This window comes from Pseudozyma flocculosa, assembly GCF_000417875.1.
Source record: "Pseudozyma flocculosa PF-1 unplaced genomic scaffold scaffold00011, whole genome shotgun sequence".
NCBI lineage: Eukaryota > Fungi > Basidiomycota > Ustilaginomycetes > Ustilaginales > Ustilaginaceae > Pseudozyma > Pseudozyma flocculosa.
In genome coordinates this window covers 269,309-293,606 of record NW_006920879.1, presented here as the reverse complement: position 1 = coordinate 293,606, position 24,298 = coordinate 269,309, and the positions used below count along the sequence as shown (strand labels likewise).

General features: G+C 65.3%; 6 protein-coding genes across 6 annotated transcripts; 3 read left to right on the top strand and 3 right to left on the bottom strand.

Annotated features, from left to right (window-relative positions):
* Nucleotides 1–1,072: 1,072 nt before the first annotated feature.
* On the bottom strand, nucleotides 1,073–2,106 carry PFL1_03586 (uncharacterized protein; the record flags this gene model as incomplete). Its single annotated transcript, XM_007881106.1, has 2 exons — nucleotides 1,073–1,240; nucleotides 1,378–2,106. 2 exons carry the CDS (start codon nucleotides 2,104–2,106, stop codon nucleotides 1,073–1,075), a joined length of 897 nt encoding a protein of 298 aa, XP_007879297.1.
* Nucleotides 2,107–3,266: 1,160 nt separating this feature from the next.
* On the top strand, nucleotides 3,267–5,037 carry PFL1_03585 (uncharacterized protein; the record flags this gene model as incomplete). Its single annotated transcript, XM_007881105.1, has 2 exons — nucleotides 3,267–4,148; nucleotides 4,255–5,037. The coding sequence occupies 2 exons, from the start codon at nucleotides 3,267–3,269 to the stop codon at nucleotides 5,035–5,037; spliced, it is 1,665 nt and encodes a 554-aa protein (XP_007879296.1).
* Nucleotides 5,038–5,284: 247 nt separating this feature from the next.
* Nucleotides 5,285–5,599, bottom strand: PFL1_03584 (uncharacterized protein; the record flags this gene model as incomplete). Its single annotated transcript, XM_007881104.1, has 1 exon — nucleotides 5,285–5,599. One exon carries the CDS (start codon nucleotides 5,597–5,599, stop codon nucleotides 5,285–5,287), a length of 315 nt encoding a protein of 104 aa, XP_007879295.1.
* A 903-nt stretch (nucleotides 5,600–6,502) lies between these two features.
* PFL1_03583 (uncharacterized protein) lies at nucleotides 6,503–7,740 on the top strand (the record flags this gene model as incomplete). Its single annotated transcript, XM_007881103.1, has 5 exons — nucleotides 6,503–6,694; nucleotides 6,799–6,905; nucleotides 7,011–7,237; nucleotides 7,340–7,459; nucleotides 7,565–7,740. The coding sequence occupies 5 exons, from the start codon at nucleotides 6,503–6,505 to the stop codon at nucleotides 7,738–7,740; spliced, it is 822 nt and encodes a 273-aa protein (XP_007879294.1).
* Nucleotides 7,741–9,783: 2,043 nt separating this feature from the next.
* On the bottom strand, nucleotides 9,784–12,611 carry PFL1_03582 (uncharacterized protein; the record flags this gene model as incomplete). The annotated part of the gene is made up of 7 exons (XM_007881102.1): nucleotides 9,784–9,825; nucleotides 9,970–10,843; nucleotides 10,938–11,311; nucleotides 11,434–11,517; nucleotides 11,630–11,746; nucleotides 11,875–12,198; nucleotides 12,444–12,611. The coding sequence occupies 7 exons, from the start codon at nucleotides 12,609–12,611 to the stop codon at nucleotides 9,784–9,786; spliced, it is 1,983 nt and encodes a 660-aa protein (XP_007879293.1).
* A 1,672-nt stretch (nucleotides 12,612–14,283) lies between these two features.
* Nucleotides 14,284–23,655, top strand: PFL1_03581 (uncharacterized protein; the record flags this gene model as incomplete). Its single annotated transcript, XM_007881101.1, has 3 exons — nucleotides 14,284–16,235; nucleotides 16,332–16,455; nucleotides 16,573–23,655. The coding sequence occupies 3 exons, from the start codon at nucleotides 14,284–14,286 to the stop codon at nucleotides 23,653–23,655; spliced, it is 9,159 nt and encodes a 3,052-aa protein (XP_007879292.1).
* Nucleotides 23,656–24,298: the final 643 nt, after the last annotated feature.

Here is a 24,298-nt window from a genome sequence, read left to right as displayed (position 1 = left end):
CCGTCCCATGCCCCGCGCCCCTCATCTGGGGGCACAGGAAGAAAAGAACCGCCCAGCCCAGCCCAGCCAGACACCTCCGCTGGCCGTGGGGGTTGGGTGGCTCGTGCTGCCTGGCTCGCTGGCTGGCTGGTCTGCTCGCTGGAGCGCTCGACCAAGTTAGGGGGTTTGTTGTCTTTGCAACTTTTTCAAAATCTCCTCACTCTTTTCGAAATCGACGTCAAGCCATCTTTTCGTTCGGGAGAACGCACGCTTCCCTGTCAAGCTTTTCCCAAGTCGCAATCTTCGAGAAAATCCGTCTCCGGGTCCCCGGATCCTTCCCTGCGCCCTCCTCGATGGCCATCGGATGGCAAAGGGTCTAGATTCTTGCAAGTTTCGGTGGCTTTTCGAGTTTCCAGATTCTCACGAGCTAGAGAGCGTTTGCAATTCGGCCGGCCGTGGATTTCTGACGCGGTGCGCTAGCTTTTCAGGTTTCGAAAGTTGACTCGGTCCGATACCTATCCAGCATTTTGAAGCCCCGCCAGGCAGGCGGCGGTGCCAGACTGGCCAGCTGAGCGGGTCCCGCAACGCCCTCGAGCCTCGCTTTTGCTGGCAAACTCGCCGCTGCCGCTGGGCGCACCGCGAAGGCCGTGGGTGTGGCCTCCTCGCCCTCTCCTCGGCCTGCCACCTCTACCTCCCTCGCCATCGCCCGCCCCGGTTCCTACATCTCGCCCCACCGACGACTCCTCGAGCAACTCAGTCGGCCGCTGCAATCTGGTGGATGTTTTTGTGCTTGCTTGTGGGCGCGCGGCGCAGCGAGAGGCCGAGTGGGGGCGCATGACTAGGGGTACAATTCGAGGCTGGGGCGGGCTGACGGACTCGGGGGGGATGGGTGCGTGCGGGCGTGCGTATGAACAGGCGAAGATCGAGATTGAGTGCAGAGCTACACTAGGACGGGGTCAGAGTCGAGGCTGACGGCGAGATAAGGGAAAGGCAACACAGGCCATTGTCCAACAAAAGGATGCGTATCGATCGCAGCTGCGCCGGAGGACGAACGGCGACGGCTGCCTCGATGCGGTGACAGCGCGAGGACCGCTCAGAGGAGGAGGGCACCGAGGATGGCAGCAGCTCCCATGCCGGCCATGGCGGCCAGAGGAGCAGCGCCGACCGACATGGCGCCGCTGGTGCCGGAGCCAGAGCCAGAGCCGGCGCCAGTGCTGGACGGCTTGGCGCTCGAGCCGCTGCTGGTGCCGCTCGTCGAGGCCTAGCGAGAGAGCCAAGAGCGTCGCGGCGAGGCAGAAGCGGCAAGGGAGAGGAACGAGGAATGGTCAGTGGCGCAGCTCGGACAGACTGCCGCAGTCGAGCGGGGCTGGCGACCTCGTTCGAGGGCGGGAGACTCACAGCAGCGCTCTTCTGGGCGGCCAGCGACGAGACGGCGCTCGGGGCCGGGGCGGCGGTGGTGGCGGGGGCTGCGGCCTGGCCGACCTCGATCTGGATGTAGTTTGCGGCGACGACCTTGCCGAGGCCGCCCTTTGCGTTGTTGTAGTAGTCGACAAACGACTGGTTGACGCCGACGGCTCCGGTGAAGCCGAGCTCGGGGGCGGTAAAGTTGGGGAACTGCTGGATGACGAGCTGGACGTAGCGGTGCGGGCCGTCGTTGGCGGGCGGGTTGGGTGCGGCGTAGGGGACGGCGTTGATGGAGCGGTTGGTGAGGCTGCCGTTGTCGCCGACGGCGTAGTCGTTGCCGAGGCCGTGGATGTTGACCTTGCCGCCAAAGTCCTTTCCGGCGACAAACGTGTCGAGGAAGGCGACGGTGAAGCGGCGCTCGCCGTCAAAGGTGTCTGCGTCGTCGGCGTGCTTGGTCTCGGTCGAGATGCGGTAGGTGGGGCTGGTCTGGACCTGGTCGAGGTTGAGGCGGTCGCCGATGTTGCCGACGCTGACGCCGCCGAACGAGACGTTGAGGACTCCCTGGATGTCGAACCAGCTGTCGGGGAAGTAGGTGGGGGTGATGAGGGCGGCGGGGAAGTTTTCCTGGATGGTGGCCACCTGCTCGTAGCTGGCGTCGTCGCTCTGGGCGCGGGCCAGGCCGGCGAGGGCGAGGAGGGCGAGCGAGGCACGGGCAAAGGTCATGTTGGGCAGGCTAGTGAAGGGAAAGAGTGGATGAGAAATGAGTGTAGGGCTGTTGTTGTTCAGAGGGGAGAGGCGGGGAGAGGCAGTTGGCGGTGGTGGTGGTGGTGGTGGTGGTGGTGGTGGAGATGAGGAGGACGAGGACGAGGAGGAGGCAGCGGGAGTCCGATCTATGTATAGTCGGAGGCTTGGTGCCCGCCCGTTTGGCGGCGTCCGGACGCTGCGGCTCGGTGGCCTGTCTGCCTCCTGGTTTGCTCGACTGGCAGGCCGCCTGCTGGCTTCTTTGGCGCCGCAGAGGGAGAGGCACGCGCCCGGGCCGAGCTCGACGGCGGGCAGGCAGGCTCTTGATGGAAACCCCTTCCCTGCCTGCCTGCCTGCCTGCCTGCCTTTCTGTATGCAGGGGGCGTCGCCGCCGCTCGGCGTTTTCCCCCCAATCGAAGCACCAGGCTGCCACTCCTTTGAGGTCGCCGTGGGTTGAGGCCGCTGCTTTGCTTGTCGTCGTCGTCGTCATGGCAGGCCGTATATGATGCCCCCTCTCTGCCTTTCGTGGTTGCGTGTGCCTGCGACCTCGGCGGGGCACCGACATCCGCCGATGAGGACTGCGAGGGGAACGCCGCCACCGCTGGTGTTGGTCTCAGAGGGACGCGTTCCGCCGGCGAGGGCTCAGCTGAGGTTTCGACGAGCAGCGGCGGGGCGGCGCGGAGAGCCGTCGGGCTTGGCATGTCGGGCAGGCAGGCAGGCAGGCCAGATGCAGGCATGGGGCGAGCACCCAGCAGCAAACCGAGGCTTGGCGCGCGGGTGCCCCCCTGGCTGGCCTGGTTGGCCTAGCTTGCCTGGCTTTGCCGCTTTGGTTTTTCTTTTTCTCGGACGAGTGACTAGGCCTGGCGGCTTCGGATCCGTCGTCAGCCCTCAGCCTGCCTTTGCTGGACAGCCGGTTGAAAGGCGAGGCGAGGCTAGGCATGCGGGGCAGGCCACAGGCGAGGTGGAGTTAGCCGTTGCCGGTGGCAGGGCCCGGTTGACCCGCCCCCGGGCTAGCCTGGCCTGGCCTGCCCTGGCCACCCACCCTTCCTTCGCAGGCCTCGACTTCATCGAGCAGAGGTACACCGCCATCCACCATCAATCCGTCTCGGTCGGCTTCTCGAGTCACCTGCCACACCATCAGCATGACCGACGACAGAGGCTCATCACCCGCCGCGGGGCCATCCACCCTGCCAGCCGACCCAAGCATCGACACAGCGCGGCCCGCACCACCTTCATCCACCACCGACCTCGCACAACCACCGAGCACCTCACAAACTGGCAGCCTCGACGCAGACGGGGCAGCGCCATCACCATCTCCACCCACGCAGCGCCAGCCTTTCTACCACGATGCAGCCCATGCCGCCTCGACCTCGATTGAAAACATACGCAAGTCGCTCCACCGCTTCCCCACCCCCATCCTCCGCATCCAGCGCGTCAATCAGCTCGATGCAGAGCTCCTCGACCGCGAACTCTCCGAGCTGCTCCTCGACCCCCTCAAAAAGGCGCTCGGCCTCATACGCTCGACCCTGCCCGCAGACCTCGAGCCGGAGCTCCTCCTCTTCCTCAAGCTCATCCTCTTCAAGTTCAGCATCTGGGACCGTGGCGCCAGTTACGGATCCATGCTCCAGAACCTCAAGTTCCGCAACGAGTGGGCGCACAAGGGCGGCCTGCAGTCGACGGCGCGTGATCAGCCCCTCAGCAGGCTTCAGCTCTCCCTCTACCCGCTCCTCACCATCCTCTTTCCCTACCTTGGCACCAAGCTCCAGGACCGCATGACGTCCCTCAGCTTCTCCGACATGCCCTCCAACGACATTCGCAGGAGGCTCTGGTCTCTCACCGACTACGCACAGCGCATCTGGGCCGCCGCCGTCCTCGCAAACTTTGCCGTCTTCCTCAACAACGGCAAGTACCGCTCCGTCGCCGACCGCCTCCTCGGCATGCGCCTCACCTATGCTCAGCGCACCATGAACCGCAACGTCTCGTTCGAGTTTCTCAATCGCCAGCTCGTGTGGCACGCCTTCACTGTGAGTCGATGGCGTTCTTCAGGGGCCATCGAAATGCTTCCAGGACAACGGAAGCTGACGCTAGCCTGCTTGTCCTTGTCTCCTCCCGCCCGACCCGACGCTGCAGGAGTTTCTGCTCTTCCTGCTGCCCCTCGTGCGGCCAAGACGGCTGTTCAGACGCCTGATGCGGCTGCCGACCCACCCGCGGCTGCTTTCGCTGCTGCTCGGCATCCTGCCTATGGCCATCTCGTCGCGCGTGGGCCTGTCGCGGGACGCCGCGGGGCGAGCACGATTCGACAAAAAGGCGATTTCGCTGCCAGGGCTGCGAGGCGGGCTGGCCGGCGCGAAGGAAAAGGGCAAGCAGGCCGACGAGGACGGGCCGAGTCGCGGGCGGTACTGGGCGCTGCCAGAGCCGTGCTGCGCCATCTGCTTCGAGCGCATGGAAAAGGCAGCAGGCGTCACGCTGGATCCGAAGCAGATCGGCTCCGGCGGGCTCAGCATGGGCATCCCGACGAGCGATCCGCTGGACCCCTCTTCGGGGCTGCTGGCGCCCAACCGTCCTGCGGCTAGCGGAGCGGGGAGCAGCACGCCGGCGCGGTCGCTGGCCTCTTCGAGCAGCCTGGGCGTGTCGCCCGACGGGCTGGCGTACGCCGATGCGCTGATCCACACGGCGTACCGGGTCGAGCCGTGCGGGCACACGTACTGCTACTACTGCATTACGAGCAAGCTGCTCGACGAGGACATGGAGGACGAGCTGGAGGACGCCGGCGGGTGGGAGTGCCTGCGGTGCCGTACCCGGGTGCGCAAGGCGGAGCGCGCCGTCGAGGCCGCTGACGGAGAGGCACGCGAGGAGGACAAGGACGATGGCGATGGCGATGACGATGACGATGACGATGACGAGGAAGAATAGGAAGAAAGCGACGAAGACGACGACGACGAAGAGGCTTGAAAAGGCTGCGAAAAAGAAAAGTCAATTGCAGAGATATGCGGCGGTCACCGTTGCTGCTACATCACATCACGGCTGTATCGGAGCTGAAGGCCGCTCCAATCAGTTGCAAACCGTTTGGAAAAGCTGGCTCGAGGGCCGACGTGGGCCGCACGATGCTTGCACCACCCTTACACAAGGGCATGCCGAAGGCCCCCGTGCTGATACGAGCCTAGGTGACCTGCTGGGTGCAAACGCTGCCGGCGGCCTTGCAGCCTTTGCAGAAATCCTGAAACGTGGTCGTGGTGTCGTCGCAGGCCAGCTCTCCGGAGTGGATGGTGACGCCCTGAAGGGAGGACTCGGGGCGACAGTTGAAGAGCGGGTTGGGCACGTTGAACGGGTGGAAGACGACGCAATCTCCAAAGATGTTCTGCTTGCGTGAAATGTAGCGGTAGAGGGTCGGATCGCCTGCCCTGGCCTGGTTGGGGAGCGTCACCAGGACGGCGGTGGCCAGGAGAACGAGGCTGGACTTGAGGGAGATGTACATTCTCCTGTTGCTCGATTCGGGCGTCGACAGAGGGATGGGTGGGGGTGCAAGGTAGGGCTGAGGTCTAGGGTGAGATTGGGGGTCTTCGCTTCGAGAGCCTGCAACGAGGATGGAGGATTGGTGGCGCAGTGGATCTTCTCGTTTACTCACCTCGAAATTGATGACGGTGGGTAGCTAGCTTGGTCGGGTCGGACGTACGGCAGGGTCTTGGTAGGATGGATTGGGTTGTAGACACAAGGAAGGGGGGGGGGGGGGGGGGATACGACGACGAACGAGCCCCTTATATCCCCTTTACGGTCGATGCGGTCAGCGGCGCACAGCCTACCAGCGCGGCCATCCTACCCCGCTGATTGCAGCGCTTCGTGGTGGGTGGTTCCGAGCAGTTCTCCAAGAACAGATGTGGGTCGGGTCGATGAAGCGTGACCATGGTTGCTTTGACGATGCCGAGAGAAGGCTGGAGGGGTGGGGTGAGAATGACCACGTCGTCGTGCACAACAGCCTATTGACCGGGAAGCGGTCCCGTTGCGCCCGCATCGACGCCGACCAGGCCGGGCGAGCAGACTAGCTCGTTGCGATCCGGAGCGCCTTCCGACTGGATCTCACATCGTTGCGCAAGAGCGTCCGACGTCGAGAGCGCCGCGACGATGGTGGAAACGCGTCGGGTCGAGGATGGTCGGGCGACAGAGAAGATCCGCAGCCACGCGGCGAAAGGGTCCGAAGACGTCAGACGCACATGGATGTGCAGCAGCTGAGCGGCGCTCGTCTTCGAAGCCAATGCCGAGGCGGAATCAAGCACTTGGCCCTCGTCCCTCGTCCCTCGACCACCACGACCCGCTTCCGCACACAGACATCCACGATAGACTTGCAACCCGCTTGCGATCTCGAGATAGACAGCACATCGGCATGGTCAAAAGACGGCACCAAAAGAACTCGTCCAACGCCTCTTCGGCAGGCGCAGCAGCCGCCAACGACGACGAGGTGGCGTCAAACTACGGCTTCGACGGCTGGGTGCCTGGCGTGGTCGAGTCGCTGGAACGCATCGGTTCGCCGCTGCCCAAGCTCGTCGTCTTCGATCTCGACTACACGCTATGGCCCGTGAGTCGACGACGGTGCGCCCGTTCGCACAAGCGGACCCGTCTCAGTGGTGCTGACGAGCCGATTGGACCGGCGTGGTGCGGTTGGGATGGTGATTGAGGCAGCTCTGGGTGGATACCCACGTCGACCCGCCGCTCAAGCGCAAGGGAAACGCCATCAATAGAGTCGTCGATCGACACGGGCAGCCGCTCTCGTTCTTTCCGCACGTTCCGTACGTACATGCCCGCTCCATCTCGCCGACGAGGCCCGCAAGACGTACAATCGACTGAGCACCACCTTGAATCCCGACCCGTCGTACGGCCCCTCTGATGTACAGTCACATCCTGCTGTACCTCAAACGACACGGCGTCGAGATCGCGGCTGCATCCCGCACGTGCGCCCCGCCGGCGGCACGGCAGGCGCTCAACGGGCTCTTTCTCGTCGACGATGCCGAGTTCGTACCCACCCCGGCCGACTCGGAGGACGAGACGGAGCAGGAGACGGGCCGAAAGGCGAGGAAGGCGTCGGCCTCTGTGACACCGCGCAGGCTCATCAAGGCCATCTGTGGGTTCCAGACCTCCCCTTGCCCCTCATTGAAGTGCCAGGAGGAACCAGCGAGGATGCTGACGCCCCCTGATTCTGTGCCTCTCGACGGACGATCGACAGCGCTATTCGACCACCTCGAAATCTACCCGGGCTCCAAGATCGCTCACTTCCGCGAACTGCACAAGGAGTCGGGCATCGACTATGAAGATCACCTCTTCTTTGACGACGAATCTCGCAACGGTGAGCAGTGCTCTCCTCCCCTCTCGCACGCTGTGAATCCCATGCGTGCCCCAGCGGATCCAAACTGACCGGATCGTTGTTCTGCCGAACACACCCCGCCACCAGCCGAGGTTGGGACCAAGCTGGGCGTGCATTTCGTCGAGGTCGGCCACCAAGGTCTGGATCTGGCAACGTTCGAGAGGGGCGTGAGGGAGTGGAGGGCCAAGAAGCTCGTCAGGGCCAAGCAGCGGGGCGACGTCGACGACGACGAGGATGTGGTCAAGGAGAGTGGGTTGGTCTGATCCTGCGTCGTCTCGCCGAGGAAGGGGCCACGGAGTATGTATACAGGTGTCGAAATATGGGTGAAAGAGTGTGGGCCTGCGTCTCTCCTCTGCTTTGCTTGCAAGGCGGGTCTAGATGTCGGGCCTGGTGAGCCAACTCGTCATGCTACGTAGAGACAGCTGCTGGTGCGACGGCATTCCCGGCGCCTTGACCGGAGGACGGCGCGTTTGCAGCAGCGCCAGCGCCGCCCGCACCCGCGTCAGCGACGACGCCACCCACCTGCGCGGCGCCGCCAGCCACGCCGGCCCCTGCCCCTGACCCCGTCCCCGTCCCCGTCCCAGCCGCAGCCTGGTTGAACGTGCTCGCCGCACCACCCGTCGCAGCACCAGGAACGACACCAGGCGAGCTGCCGCTCGTCGAAACGGACGTCGCCTGAGTGTCGGTCGGCATCGATGTCAAACCAGACGACGAGGACCAAGACAGCGAAGACGAGGACGGCAAAGACGACGACGACGACGACGGCGACGAAGGCAACAAAGGAGCAGAGGCGGGTGGCGGATCGAGTTTGGCGAGTTGCTTATCGCGCAGCAGCTTCTCGTGGTCGTTGAGCAGCTGGCGCTGTTGTCGGTAGTAGGCGGCCTGGATGAGCGCCTCGTTGTGGCCGCGTGCGTTCATGTAGTTGTAGATCAACGACGGTCCGAAAATGGCCCCTGTCGGTCGTCGTCGTCGTCATCGGTGTGGACAGGAAGAAGGGAAGTACGGGGTGAGGATGACGTTCGTACACGACTTCACGCGCAAACGAGGGTGAGGGTGGGGGTAGGGGGGGGGGGGGGGGGGGTCCAACGTACCGGGTATACCGAGTACGGTGGCAATCAGACCGGCCACCTCGATCGAGTTGGGCGGGGTGGGCTGGACGCGTTTCGCCTGTCGATGCGTGCGGGCCCGGTGGACGGGTTGACTTGCGCTTTCGCTGCAGAGCAGGACAAGGAGGAGAGGTAGCATTGCGAGGAACCGCATCCTTGCCTTTGCTGTGGTGGAACGAGCGACGTGTCTAGGGAAGGAGGGTGGTGGTGAAGGAACGGCTGGAGATGAGGGGACGAAGCGAGGGTAGTGACTGTGTTCGAGTAGAAGAGACCGGGGTCGTCTGAGGAGGTAGGGAGGGTGATGGCAGAGAGGAAGGAGGAGACGAGAAGGGCGTTCCGTCTGGTGCCCTCAACGTCGGCTCACCTCGACGTCGCGATTCGTCGCCGGTGAGGCGCAGACGAAGACGAAGATACCGGGGCGTCAAAGAAGGCTGGTCTCGCCCGGCCCCGGCCCCTCCCCCCACTGACCCGAGACGGAGCGTATCGATGCACTCTCTACCACAGGTGATGGAACCAAAGTGGCCATCGTTGCCCTCCAGTCGGTCGATAATCGGGTATGGGAGGGAGGACGCGGTGCACTCTTGTCATTCTCTCGCACGCCTTCCTCTCTCTCTCTCTCTCCTGTTCTCGGCAAGTCGTCGGACCGGATGGGATCGACGGGTCCACCCGTGCGTGTCCCCTCGGACGGCGAAAGCGTCGGTCCGACCCCCCCACACTCCCGAGGTTCAAAAGGGGCACGCCTGACGATGACAGCCTACAGTGGGCCGGGATGACGCATCGACGCCCCGACTCACACTACCTTGCTGGCTGCTGCGTCAACAGCTCACACACCTACCTTCACACACACACACACACAAACACACACACTGCATCCTAAGACTGCCACGCCCGGGCAAAGCGTGAGTTTCGTCAACGCTTTGCCTCACACCTTGTTTGTTGAAGCCAGAGCACGAGAGCGGCCACTTGCGCATTCCCGCCTCTGCCGTCAGCAAGATCCGGGGGGGCCATGCCGTGCTCGGCCATTTCCAGTGGCTGGGCTTTTTCAGCGCCGCGGGGGTGCGTCTTTGGCCGGTGCGGTTGTTTGGGGTTAAAGTACATGGAGACTAGGAATGGGGGCTAGACGGTGTAAAGAGACGGTGGACGGCGTGCAGCCTTGAGGCTGAGAGTGTCGATGGGGAGTGCGAGCATGGACATGGTTGATCACGCCGGGGCGAAGGCCTCTGGTGGGATGGCGTTGCTCGCCTGGCAAGACGAGGCGAAGGTGGCAGCAGAAGCAGCAGCAGCGGCGGTCATCACAAACGGAAAAAGGTCAGCGAGCTATCCTCCGATGCAGCGCGGTCGACAAACTCGTGCTGTGCCATTTGGTGCCGTGCTGAGCCGACTCACCTTGAGCGCCTGGAAGTTGGTCATGGCCTGGTTCGGCTCCCAGCCGTTCTCTTGCAGGCACTGCACCGCAAACGGATAGATCAGGCCGGTCTGGGCGGCCAGCTGCAGCGACATGGCGTGCTGCTGCTCGCTGAGGCCCGGGGCGGGCGCCTGGTTCTGCAGGTGTGGCGGAAGGTTGGCCGGAACGGCGCCCGCCGACGCCCCGTTGGTGGAAGGCGCGGCAAGTGGTGCGGTGGGGGTCGGCGCCTGGGGCTGGGCCTGAGCTTGGACCGGTGGCGCGCCAACCTCTCCCGTCGGCAGCGCATCGAGGGCCCAGGCGGTGGTGCCAGAGTAGTGTCGGACCGTCATCTGGTCCGACAGGACGACACAGGGCCACCCGGCGTTGGCCGCCTCGGAGCCCGGCGGCACCGGCGCAACCACAAACGTCCGGTCAAACGAGCGGACGCCCGTCGACGGCAGCTCCGCAAACTCGCCGTGGACGCTGATAAAGAGCACCGCCTCCGGCTGCTCGCCCGCCCGGATGCTGGCGCCGATGACGTTGTTCGGCACCACCCAGGCGTCAAAGACAAACTTGGACGCGTCGGTGAGCGGGTGCGTCGTCCTGGGCAGCTTGGCCAGCATCTCGACGATCCGGGCGCTGCCGAGGTGGAGCGACGTGGTGCGCGATTTGGAGCCGTGGATGCGCATCAAGTTGCGGCCGCCGAGCGTATTGTACCGGTCGAAGCTGAGCCCCTTCTGGTGCGGCATCGTGTGGAGGTAGCCGGCCGCCTTTGCCCGCGGCGCCGGCGCGACATTGACGGTGTACGAGAACTGCGCCGACGGCGCGTACGCCTCCTTGAGCGCATTGCGGTCGTTGTCGTAGAGGGCAAAGAACCTGTACAGGGCGCAAAAGGCACGTCAGGATGAGGCCAGCGAAGAGGCAGGGATCAGGAAAGATACGCCAGGATGCTGTGCGAACCGGCACTCACTTGGACAGGAAGGCGGGCATGATGGCGCCTGCGTCGCCGTCGACGAACCCGGCCTTGACCTGGATTGGGAAGTTGCGCAACGGCACTTGGGCGGCGTCGGCGTCGAGCTTCTTGGACTTGCTGGACCGCGGTAGGTTGGCGAAGCCCGACTCGGTCGGCGTGACCGGCTTCTGGTCGAGCATCGTCAGTTTGGGGAAGCGCGATAGGATCTCGAGGCGGTAGCCCTCCTCATTGCCCGCCGCGACGGCGTTGGAGTGGACCGGGTTGCCAGAGAGCAGGAGCTCTTTGAGCGCCTCGAAGCGGCCGCGCTTGCCGCTTGCCAGCGTGTCGAGATCTTTGGCCCACCGCAGCTCATTTCCCTCGAGCGAAAGGTTCTGACGATAAGGAGCAATACAAGGGGCGACAGCGTCATATCAGCCGCGAAAGCTCAAACAGCTGAGTAGTCTTGGGAGCCGAGACGCCAGCCGAATAGGTCCGGGCATGGACGGATGCTCACCTGCAGCTTGGGGAGGAAGCCCGGCATCGTGTGGACCGAGCCGAGGTTGGACAAGTCGTTGTGGGCGAGGGAGACGGTGATGACCTGGAGGAGAGCGGCAGACAGGGAGCGATGCGCGGATGCCAATTTGGCCGAGTGAGCGATCGGCACGTGAAGGCGACGATGACCCGGCTCGAGCGGCAGCGGAAGGACTCACGTCGGGGTACACTTCGGAGCAGATCTTCCACATGACATTGGAGAGCTCCCTGGGGCAGCCAGGCACGCCGGGTGGCTTGATGTTCTCGGCGGCCAGGATCGGATCGGCCTTCATGTTCTGCGGCGGTTCAGCAGCATCGCAGGAGGAGGGAGCGGCAGGCGATAATGGAGATCAGTACCCGCTCCTCGCGATCCGTAGGGAGGCCCGAAGAAGCTAGCCGGGAACCCGCCCAACATGGCACTCACTTCGAGGTTGAGGAACTTGGCTGCGGCGTTCCACCGCGACTCGAGGAAGCGCTTGACCACCGAGACAACGTTGTGGGACTTGGGACCACTATCGCCGCCGACGAAGGGCAGGCCTCCGCCGCCAGGAATGCGGCCTCCGCCCTTGGCCTTGGAGTTGGGGACGCTGCCAAGGATGGCGGCAGTGTTCCCTGGCCTGAGGCCATCATTGACATTGAGGTTGCCCTTTTTGGCGTTGGGCCGGCTCCCGAGAGGGTTGGCGCGCTGCCGAGCCGCGCCCTTGCCCTGCCGGCCAGACGTGCCCTGACCATCGCTCTGCGTGGCATACTGCGGCGGTTTGCGAGTGGTGAGATCAGATGGACGGGTTGAAGGGTCAGACTGGATGCGTGCGACGGATCGAGTGGCATGGATGCGGCTGTGCGCTTGCAGCTGGCAGAGACAAGACGGCGGCGGCGACGCCGCTTCGTCTCTGCGCCGGATTGAACCAGCAGTGGGAAGGAGTCGCCCACTGGGGAGAGGATTGCGACTTGCCGCTGCTGGAATGGCGGGCGTGTGGGCGGGGAAGAACTTACGAGTGGAGAGCTGGTGCCCGAGGCTCTTCCTGCCCGGCCTCCGCTCCTGGACCGACTTGGGCCGGCAGCATCGCGCATCCCGACGTCGCCATCCGACATGAGGCCGGCATTGCGGAGCGCGGTGCCAGCGATCGAGTGTCCAGCTCGTGCTCCTCCTCTCCTCGACATGGCGGTCTAGGGCGGCAACGGTCGAGCGCGGCTCCTGCAAAGCCACGCGCAGCAAGGGACGTCAAAGCACGGACCGAGGGAAGCCGAAGGGACGCGTTGCGCGGGAGAGAAAACGAAGGGAACGGCGGATTGGATGGGTGGTGGGTGGGATGGACGTGCGAGCAGGCTCCGAGCGCAGTGGTGCGGGGTCGAGCTCCGGGATGGGACTGGTGCTGCGATGCGGAGAGCGAGAGCGAGAGCGAGGGTGAGGGCGGAAGCGCGGGGGAGTCGGACACCGAGGCTGGCCCGGCGGACGCGCTGATGCTCTGCTGGTTGAGAGTGGAGAGGAGCGAGGGCGGTAGGTCGGGTCGCTGACGCGGAGAGAGGTGGCGGGAATGGGGTCGGGGTCTGTGAGGGCGTGCGACGGATGGAGGCCGGAAGAGGATGACGAGAAGAGGCGGAGATGGTGGTGGTGGCGATGATGGACAAGAGAGGCAGCCTGGCCCCGGCCTGGGTCTGGGGAGCTGCCTGCCTCGCCTTTTGCGTGGCCCGGGTTGCCAGGCCTTTTTTTCCCTTTTTTCCCGCAAAGAGGCCGTCGGGGCCATCCAAAGCAAGGCGGGTCGGCAGCCTCTCCTTTGCCCTGTGGCTGCCTCCACACGCGGGCGTGGGCGGGCAAACGCTGGCGGCTTGGCGGCGGCTGCTGCTGCTGCTTCTGCCTCTGTCTCTCTGCCTTTATCTCTTTACCCGTATGTGCTGGCGGTGCGGCCCAGCGCCGACGTCGAGCAGCGGAGGTGCCCAAGGAGGCATCCGATGGTCGAGACATCCAGCTCAGCCGAATGAGGTGGGCCTGACCGGCACGCGGTGCTGGCGGCGCCAGCCAGACTGAGCCCCAAAGGGGCCGGGCCACCAGGCGAGGCCACCCAGGGCCCCTCTTCGGAACTCGGACGGCAAACAGAGTAGGCCGAGCGGACGAGGAGCCCTGCGAGCTGGCCGACTGGCCGCCGGTGAGGCTGGCCGCGAGCCACGGCGCTTCTCTGTCTCTCTATACCCTCTGCCCATCATCCATCACCGCCGTCGCCGTCGCCATCGCCATCGCCATCGCCATCGCCATCGCCATCGCCATCGCCATCGCCATCGCCATCGCCATCGCCATCGCCATCGCCATCGCCATCGCCATCGCCGCCGCCAGGACACGCCACGACACGATCCATTGCTTCTTCCGACCCTACTGCTCCATCTGCTCCGAGCACGCCCGACAGCCCACGCACAGCGCCCCGGTGGCCTCGCCCTTGCCCCAAGTCCTTGCCCGTCGCCCCGTCGCATCCAGTCGTCGTTTCCACGCATCAGCCGTCCAGCAACCTTGCCCAATACCCCTTGGCCGCTTCTTCCGCTGCCTGGATCTATCCAAGAACCCTGCTGCATCCGCCTCATCCCTCACCATGGCCCCGACAAACTAGAGCAGCTCGCCACGCCAGGACAGCACCTCTCGCTGTCAGCGCCCCTCTACCCCAACCCTAACGAACCCGTTACGAAGCCTTCCCGGCCCCGAGCAGCTCCTCCTGCTGCACTCCACTCTACATTTCCGGCACCCTTCCCGCCGGGTCCTATTCCGCCCTTGGCAACCTGCTTGACGCTCACCTATCCACTCATTCCAATCGTGCCCGACACCGCGATCCTCTGACTGAGCGGCGAGATGGAGGTCATTATCCCGGACCTCGACGATGACGAGCTCTTTGCCCCGCCCCCTCGCATCCATTCGCCTGCAGCCTCGGCCAGCGGCTCTTCGGCCATCGACAGCGGCAAGACGTCGCTCGAGGAGAACAGCTCTCCCTATGCCACCGTATCCGATGCCCGAAACACGCCCAGGGGCTTTGATCCAGCATCGGCACCCGGATCAGGAGCGGGCTCCAGGACGCCCGGCAACCTATTCATACCGACACGGGCCGGGACTGCTGCCGGCCCGTTTCGCGGAGCGGCCCTCGGCTGGCATGGTAGGTCCGGCAGCGCCACGAGCGACTCGTCGGCGGGCGGCGCCTCCTTCCAGTTCCCCACGGGCGGCAATGCTGGCACACCATCGCAGCACCGCTACGAAGGGAGTCCGGGCGGCTACTTTGCCCCCTCACCCTCGCAACAGCAGAATACCGGCTTCTCCTTTCCCGTCAAGAAGACCTCCTTCGCCTCTCTCAAGGCGGCGATCAAGGGCCAGAGCCAGGGCAACAGCGGCCTCGGCAGGGACAGAGACGCGGCTGACGCCTGGCCGCGGACGCCAAAGGATCCGGCGAGATCCTACGCACCCGCCTCGGATGCCGGCGAGAGTACGGCGGGGAGGCGCACCGCCTACCCAACGCCCAAGCCCGGCACGGCGGGCTCGACCGCCGGCGCCTATCCGTTCGGCCAGGCCTTTTCAGAGCAGTCGCCCTCGACGTCGTCTGCGAACCACGCCAGGCGTGAGAGCCAGCTCTCCGGCCACTCGCGAACGCACGTCAGCGGTGGGGCCGGCAGCTTCAGCGCCACTGGCGGGAATGCCGCGCGTGCCTCGCGCTACTATCATGCGCAGCAGAGCTCCTACTACTCGGACTCTCACCACAGCCACGGCGCAGCCAGCAGCTCGGCCAGCAGCCTGATGCAGCCCTTCACGCAGGCTGGCGTGGAGCTCCCGCCGATGCCGCCGCTGCCGTTTGCGGGATACAACTACGGCGCGGCTCCCAGCACGCCAGGCACGGAGCCCATCGATCCGGGCTTCCTCGACGCCCGGGCGATGGCGAGCAACACGTCTCTTGAGCACTCGGAGACGGGTAGCCCGTACAAGGGAGCCTCGGCCAGTCTGCGCGACGACAGGCGATGGATGGGCCCGGACGAGGGCGACGAGGCCTCCAGTGTGGACTTCGGACATCCTCATCCCGAGCCGAGGGGTCCTTCGGCAGGAGAATCCGCCGCTTACGGCGGCGCTTCCTCGATGAGGGCTGCACGCGCGCACCCGCTCGGCGGCAGCCCGCTCGTGGGCAGTCTGGGCGCCGAGGGCCTCGGGTATCTGCCTCGGGGCATCGGCTCAGACGACCCGATGGCGCCATCTGAGTACGCGCTCAACATCCTGATGAGCCGGTTCATTACCCTGACTGGCCTGAAGATCCAGGCGGCGCTCGACTTCCATGGCGACGCCGATCCGGAGCGTATGAGCGCGCTCGGCCCGCAGGTCGACGAGAGCCTCGAGTCGCTGTACGGCTCGCTGTCGCACGTCGCGCGACGGAATCCGTGGCCCGTGATCGAGAGCCTGATCAATTGGAAGCAGCTCAATGTCGAGAGCCAGGTCGACGCATCCGCGGTGCGCCGCCACCTGGCCGAGTCGCGGCAGCTGCAGGCCGCCGATACGAGCATCAAGGACGTCGCGGCACTGCTCACGCGTAAGAAGGAGCTCGCCATCCTCTACCTGCTGTCCAAATCAATGATCGCCATTGCCCGCGATGTCGGTCGCAACGCGCTCAACGAGGCCCAGGCCGGGTGCTGGGAGGACTGCGTCTTCAACATGCTCCTCCGCTGCTCGCGAGAGAGCGATCGCGAGAGGATGCTGCCGCGCTCGATCTCAACAATGCGCCACTGCTGCTTTGAAAAGGTCTCGATGCTGATTGGAGAGATCTCCAGAGTAAGGTGAGTGGGGCCGTCATGCCCGGCTGCATCGCCGTTGCGATCGGCTGCTGACGTGCTTCCGACGCTGTCGTCCACCGTCATGGCGCCTTCGCCCAGGTTCCTGCCGATAAGCGAGCACTTCGTCTCGATCCTCGAGTCTTCGAAGGAGGCGCCAGCGGGCAAGAACGTGGAGGAAATGCTCGTGGCCGCGATCCAGAGCATGGGCCACCTCAACATCACTGTGAGTGGAGCGAGGTAGCGGACTCGCCGGCCACTGTCGGTCTCGTTCTGGGCGTGACTGACGCCGTGCGCCGTCTGCATCCGCCACCCCTGCCGTCTCCGCCTCCTTTGACTGCAGGTCTATCCGATGGAGCTCTTCGAGGAAGGCGCAGAGTTTGTCGAGATCCTCTCGCGACACTTTGCCAATGCCCACGGCACGCGGATCAAGACGGCGTACGCCGAGTCGTTTGTGCGCCTGCTGCTTCCGGTGGCGCGTTCGGCCACGGCCGAGATCAACCATCCCACCTGGATCAAGGGCGTCGATAACATCTGGCCGCGGGCGCTCTCGATGACGGCCAAGCCCCGCTACTGGTCCGCCGCCTACCCGCTGACGGTGGCGCTGCTGGCCGTCTCGCCGGCAGAAAAGTTCTTGGCGAGCTGGTACACGTGCATCGAGATGGGCGCCGCCAAGCTCAAGGATCGCGTCAACCGGACCACTGTCCTCAACGCCGCCCTCCGGCTGCTGTGGGTCTACCTCTTCCGCTGCCACGAGAGCAGCTCTACCACCACCAAGCGGCTGGAGGCCTTCTTCAAGATCTGGTTCCCGCCGAACCGCAAGGCCGTCAACCCGTCAGACTGCTCGCTCGAGCCGCTGATCGCCATGGTCCACCTCGTGCTCCACCGCCACTTTGACTTTGGCAAGGAGCTGGTCCTCGGCTTCCTCTGCCATTCGGAGCTCGGCGGCTCGACGCTGTCGCTCCAGCCAGATATCCTATCGGGCCGGCGCATGACGGTGGCCATACGCGCCGTGCTTCTCACGCTCCACAGCTACGTCCGCGAGGAAAGCCCGGCGTTCCCGGACGGCGCCGACTTTTCGCGCTACCAGTTCGATACTCTGCCCGAGGGCTGCGGCGACGAGCTGCCTGAAGGCTTCTCCTTCCCGCGGCCGGAGCTGGCCGAGACCCAGTCCACCTTCAACGACCTGATCGGCAAAATCGCCCTCATCTGCGACCACCAAGTGAGCGACATGACGGTCTTTGATGAGCGGATCGCGATCTTCCGTAGCTCGGGTGGGAGCAGCCTGGCGGCGTCGGCGGACCGTGCTGTGCTGGAGCGCGACGGCTTCATCTGCAAGACCCATCCGGCGGCCAAGCTCACGGCCGCCTATCCGCGCGAGCACCAGTCCCACTGCGACCTGCTCAAGGCCTGCTTTGCTTCGTGGCCGCGCTGCCTCAGCTCCAACATCGCCTTTTCGAGCATCCTGGGCATCCTCTTCCGCGCCCACTGGAGCGCCGAGCCGGAGCTGGCCGAAGCCTCGGCCTCGGCGTTGCGCCGGATCGCCCGTCAGCGCCGCGGCGGATCGACTGCCGTCGTCTCTGGCTTTATGCGCTGGATCTTCCGGCAAGAGTCTGGCTTCTGGGAGATCCACCCGAAGCAGTCCCTGCTGCTGCCCAAGGTCGAGCACGCGATCAGGCTCTGGATCGACTTCCTCAACATCTGGCTGGCCGAGCTCGAGGCGCAGAACTCGGCAGCAGCCTCGGGCGCTCCGGGGGCCAAGGGCCTCGAGATGGAAAAGACGAGCGCGTGGGCCATCATCGACGAGGTCGAGGCGTACGGCCTCTTCTTGCTCTGCTCGGCGGCGCGGTCGCTGCGCAAGCATGCGGTCGAGGTTTTGCGGCTGGTCTCGGTCCTCGACCACGCCTTTCTCTCGCCTTCACGGCGAGCCGCTCTCGAGGCTGCACGGGCCGCCGGCGAGGACGCAGACGAGGAGCCCAGTCGCGTCGTCGATCTCCTCGACCTCTCGCACCGCCTATTTGTCGACGATGAGGCCAACTCTCGCGGCTCGGCGCCATCGCCAGGCCCGCAACCCGCCTCGTGGAAGCCTGCGCCGTTGGGCGAATCGCTCAAAGCCCTCGCGCAGAGCGACAAGGCAGCCGATCAGCACCTCTGGCAGAGGGCCTTCCCCACGCTGCTGAGGATGTGCCTCGATCGCTTCCCGACGACGATCGCCGTCTTCCGCTCCTACATCACCCGGAGAACTCTGGGCATGGACCACGTCATCCTGGTGGCCGCCAACATCGTCTCCCGGCCCCAGGTCGGCACCGTCAGCGGCCACACTTTGGGAAAGTCACAGTCGTCGCTGGCGCACATGACGGCGTCCACGATGCTGGCATCGTCGTCGTCAAACTCCTCGGCATTGGCAGGCCCGACATCGGCCGGCGCCCTGGCTACGGACCACGATGTGGGTCACGACCAGGCGCTCATGGCAGAGCACTGGCGGTGCTACATCCTCGCGCTTTGTACGACGACGACCTCGACGGAGGGGTCCCGCGGCGCCGTCGTCGGGAGCCACCGTCGCAAGTCGAGCGATGCCGAGGCCGGCGAGCGCGTCATCGCGGCCAAGGACCTCTTCCAGAAGATGGTGCCCTTCCTCGCCTCGAGCCAGGCCAGGTTCCGCGACGCCGTCGTCGCTGCGCTCGGCAACATCAACGACGCCCTCTTCGGCACGCTGCTCGACACGATGCAGTCGGTCAGCAGCACGCTGACCGACGACTTCAAGGTGCGCTCGGTCGCCCGCAGCGGGCTGAAGCGCAACCGCCGCCTCGATCGCCTGCGCACCGCGCTGGCTCAGGTGCTGCAGCTCAACTCGCACCACCTCCGCGAGGACAGCAACATCCGCGACGCCAAGATCGTCAACACGGTCCAGACCTGGATCCGCGAGACGTTCAGCTTCCTCAACGACCGCGAGATCCGCCAGGACTGGGAGTTCCACGTGCTGCGGCGCGCCTTCTGCGGCGTCGCCGAGGAGTTCTTCGATGCCCTCACGCTGCTCGGCGACGCCGAGAAGTACTTTCCACCGGACGTCCGCCTCCGCATGTTCCGCTCCTTTCGCGACTGGCACTCGTACAGCAACACGAGCGAAGAGGGGCCTGCCAAGCTGGCCAACATGCTGGCCGCTGCCGCCGACCAGCACCGCGACGACAAGGCCAAGGAGCAGGCCGTCATCCAGCTGCGCAACGAGACCCAGGCACTCTCCTACCATGCCGGCCGTGCCATGGCCTCCTTCTGCCAGGGCAGCATCGCCGTGGTCGGCCATGCCCACCCGTCGCCCACCAGCAGCTCGGCGCTCGAGGCCTCGTCGCTGCTCTCGTGGCTCAATCACCTCTTCTCGGCAGCGAACCGCAGGAACCACGAGGTGGCCCGACGCGCCCTGCGCTCGCTCCTGATGCACAACAGCGCCAACGCAGCGCTGATCGACAGCATCGTCGAGAAGTGCATCTCCGAGCCAGATCGGTCGGGCGAGGGCAGATCGTTCTTCGCCGTCGTCGCCGACACCGTTGTCGCCGAGGCGGACGTGTTTGCCGTGCCGCTTCACAAGGTGCTCTGCCTCGGACTGATCAAGCTGAGCCACGCCGACTCCAGCGTGCGGCGAAAGGCGTTTCGCATGCTGCAGCACGTGGCGACCAGCGGCAGCAACGCGGCGGCGTCGATCGAGGCGTTCGAGGTGGGCGCGTCCAGCTCTCTGCCGGCCATCCACCTGCGGGCGCAGCGCGACCTTTCGGAGCACCTGGCCGAGCTCTTCCCTGACCTCAGGACGGCCATGCTGTCCGAGTTTGCTCGGAGGCTGCCCGACGTCGACGCGACGCGGAGCGCCATCACCCTGGGCCTGTTACCGGAGTGGCTACGGGGCCTGGAGCTTGTCCCGCTCGGTTCCGATACCGCTGTCCAGCGACCGGACCTCGCCTACCGCACATACATGAACCTGGCCAACCTCCTCTTCCTCACCGTCCGGTACGGCGAGGCCCACAGCTTCGAGCTGCAGGATGCCTGGAGCAGCCTCGCCGGCGATCCCGACCGCAAGCAGAATGTCGACGCCGTGGTCCGCTTCCTCATCGACCAGGGCCTGCACTTCCGCAACCCGGACTTTGTCGTCCACGCCAAGCGGGTCGTCTCCTGCCTCTCCCACACGGCGGTGGGTCGCCACCTGTTCGACGAGCTGTGCGCCCTCGTCGAGCCCGGCCGCATGATTCCCGTACCGCGCGACGATCGCCCGCCGACGCCGACGGACGAGTACGGTGCCGGTGCGCTCTTCTGCGTCGAGCTCGACCGGCTCCTTCCCGAGCCAGCTCGCAAGCTGACCTTTTCGCCCGGTCAGCTTGCGCTATTCCTGGTCGGCGAGATGGCCTATGAGCGCAAGGAGCAGCTGGCCGTATACCTTCCCGCGCTGCTCCACGCCGCCATGATGCACGTCGACAGCTTTTCGACCTTTGTCCAGCAGCAGGCGAGCCAGATACTCGAGCTGCTGCTGCGCTGCGTCGTATCCACCTTCCCGGTCGCCGACGGCGGAGCCGCGCGCGTGCCCGCATGCCGATCCCAGGTTGAGGCACTCTTTTCGGACAAGGCGCGGCCCCGCTGGTCGCTCGACGACAGCGAGAACGAGCAGGTGGAGCGCTCCCGCATGCCGGAGAACCTGTTGTCTACGGTGACATCGACCCTGTCGATCGTCGAGGCCTTCCTGCCCGAGTTCAGAGAGGAGTGGGGGGCCGTCGCGCTCCTCTGGGCCATTTCCGGACCCGTGCGCCACATGGCCTGCCGCTCCTTCCAGGCCTTCCGCGCCATCCGGCCCAAGGTAACGCCCAGCATGATGGCTGATATGCTCGGGCGGCTGTCGGACACCATCTCTGACCCCAGTCCTGACATCCAGGCCTTCGCGCTCGAGATCCTCTACACGCTCAACCTCGTTATCCGCACGTCCGACGTCATCCAGCAGGACTTCCTGGCCCAGAGCTGGTGGGCCACGCTCGCCTGCTTGTCGACGGTCAACGAGCACGAGTTCTCCGAGTCAATCTCGATGCTTGACAGTCTGCTGGACAAGCTCGACATCGGCGACAGCGAGGTCGTGGCCATGCTCAAGATCAAGTGCCCCGAAGGCTGGGAGGGCGAGGCGGGCGGTGCCCAGTCGCTCGTCTTCCGCGGCCTCCGGTCCTCGGTGACGTCCAAGGCGTCATTCAGGCTGCTCGCCAAGCTGGCCAAGTGCCGGGATCCCAGCCTGATCGACTACGATGACACCTCGAGGCTGGGCTTCCTCTTCATGGCCGCCCTGCCGTGGTTCCTGCAGGTCACCGACGACCACTTCGAGGAGACGTCAGGAGCGACCCAGGCGGCCAAACAGGAGCAGAGGAAGCAGGCTGGCATCTCGCCGGCCCGGTCCGCGTCGGGCGCCGTCGGCGCTGGCGCCAGCTCAGGAGCCCCTGCGACGCCGACCATCTCGCCGCTGACGATCCTCGAAAAGCAGATGATCCTCGAGCTCGCCGCCGACCTGGCCCAGATCGCCGAGCGGCTCGAGATGAAGGATCTGCAGCGGGTGGCCACGTCGATTGCCAAGACGCGGTTCCGCACCAAGGACGACCTGGTGCGGCAAGCAGTCAACTGCATCCGTTCGCGCTACATGCCGGCGGCGAGCGCCGAAATGGCGGTGCTGCTGCTGGGCATCACGCTCAACCAGGCCGAGTGGCTGCGCAGACAGACGATGCAGGTGCTCAAGATCTTCTTCAAGGTGGTCGACACGCGCAACGACCCGGCATTCAGCAGCCTCGGCTCGGAGCTCCTCATGCCGCTGCTGCGGCTGCTGTCGACACCGCTCTCTGCCGAGGCGCTCGAGGTGCTCGACGAGCCCATCTCGATCCACGGCGGTCCGGCCGCCAACCAGATCCTTCGAATGAGCCTGCAGTGGGGCAACCAGCCGGGACGCATGCGCGAGCAGGTGAGCGACGCGTCCATCTTTGGCCCGCCCGAGGACAGCGGGTGGGCGGTGGCCTTGCCCCAGGACCTTACGACGCGCACCCGCATCAACATCCAGGCGGTGTTCAAGATGTGCGAGCTCACGCTCGATATCGCGCCGATGAGCTCGAACGTCAACTTTGTCGTCGAGGACGGCTATGACCTCGTCGGCGCCGGGCAGGATGCACAGGCTTTCGTGCTGCCGGAGGATTCGCTCGGGCGCGGCGCTCCCAGCGTCGAGGACCTCGCCACGGGACCGGAGCTCAGCGAGATCGTCAATCAACTCCACGATCTCTCCTCGTTCTTTGTCGAGGAGAATCGCCGGCCAGCCCTGTCGAGCGGCTCGATCCGCGACCGGAGGGGACGCCTGGGCTCGATCGTATCGGGTCTGGGGGGCGGCGGAGGGTCGCAGTCGCTGTCGCGGCAATCGAGCCTGCGCAGCCTGCCATACAAGCGCCACACCCCGCAGGACTCGGAGGCAAGCGCGCCGGACACTTCAAGGGGTTCGACAGCGGGAGAGGCCCCTGTCAGCCGGCCTCACGCCCAGATTGCCAAGATCCTCGCGCGATCGGCCTTCGGAGGCAGGATGAGCTTCTACGGCGGACGTCCTGGTTCCATCTACCGGCGGACCGACCAGGCCCAGCCTCGGCATGGAAAAGGTGCCACATCCGTTGATGCAGGTTTCAAGGGCGGTATCGCTCCTGTGCGCAGCGCCAGCGAGCCTGTGCCCGTCTCACCGGATCCGCCGGGCCCGTATGAGGCGCCCGCGCGCAACGCGTCGAGCCAGACGGCTCTTCCGCAAATGCTCGAGGAGCCGTTCGAGGCACAGCCACACGTGCTCGGCGGGTATCCACCCGGCCTGGAAGTGTCGCCAACTTACTATCATGCCCAGCATCCCGACGCAACGATGGGCGACACCACTTACTCTACGACGATCAACGGCGACCTGACCTACGACCTGACGGCGACAAACAGTGGGTCCCTCTCGTTCGGACTCGGGACGTCGCCAAGCGCCGAGCGGGCCGTCGACTACGGGAGTGGTCCCCACACCGAGATGCCGATGGCCGGCGCCAACGGCTTCGACCTGCGGCACGCGCACGCCGCACTGCAGGAGCTCGCCGCTGCCGGTCTGGGGGCGCCGTTTGAGGAATCTCCCCGTCCCAATCAACGCAGCAAGGGGCAGGACTCGGCCAGAACGTCGCCAACACGGCCAAAGACGCTGATGCTGCGGCGACCGACCCAGGAGCTGCTCGCCGAACGGCTCGGGTCCGGGTTCGGCGTCAACCTCGCCAAGAACGACGCGGTGCCTGGCCAGGACTTCAACGTCGAGCTTCCCGGCCAGAACCGGCGCTCGCCTGACGACTACGCACGCTTCGACTCGATCGCCAAGTCCTCGATCAGCAACTTGAAGCACTCGGGCGGCGGCGGTGTCGGCTACTGAGACGCCGAGCGGCCCTGCCGGGAACGAGGCTGCCAGACGGAGGGACGGTGGCGGCGTACAGCGAGTAGCCTGTCTTGTGTCGATCTTGTTTTCTGTCCTCGACGTCGCTTGCCGCGACGAGGCAAGGGGAGTCGAGGACCTCTTGCTCTGTCTGCCTTCCTGCCGATTCATGTATCATAGACCGTTTGGAACAAGCTCTCTGTCTCGAGGCGCAAGGATCTCCCCGCGCACAATTTTGCCAGCGTGCGCCATCGTGTAGTCAAAGAGTCGGACAGGGCTCGCCGACGCATCTCGTAAGAAACTGTTCGATCGATTCACGGATGCGATATGGGGTCGGAAACAGAAGGAACAGGGCGGATCAAGAGGGAAAGGCGCAAGAGGAAGTCGGTGGCGGCGAAAGGAGGGTGGTGAGATCGGATCGCCTACGACGAGGTGACGAGTCGGGCGCCAAGGCGAGTCAGGAGCTTGGGCTCGACGACAAATCGACGCCGCTGGGCTGCAGCCCAGGGTGAATGACAGATAGACACGCTACGGGGGTCCGGGGGGGGGGGGGGGGGGGGCGGTCGACGCGTGTTCGTTGGTCGCGGCCGCCGTCCGTCGGTCCCTCGTCCGGTTTCGGTTTTCCGTCGGCGGTCGTCCTTCC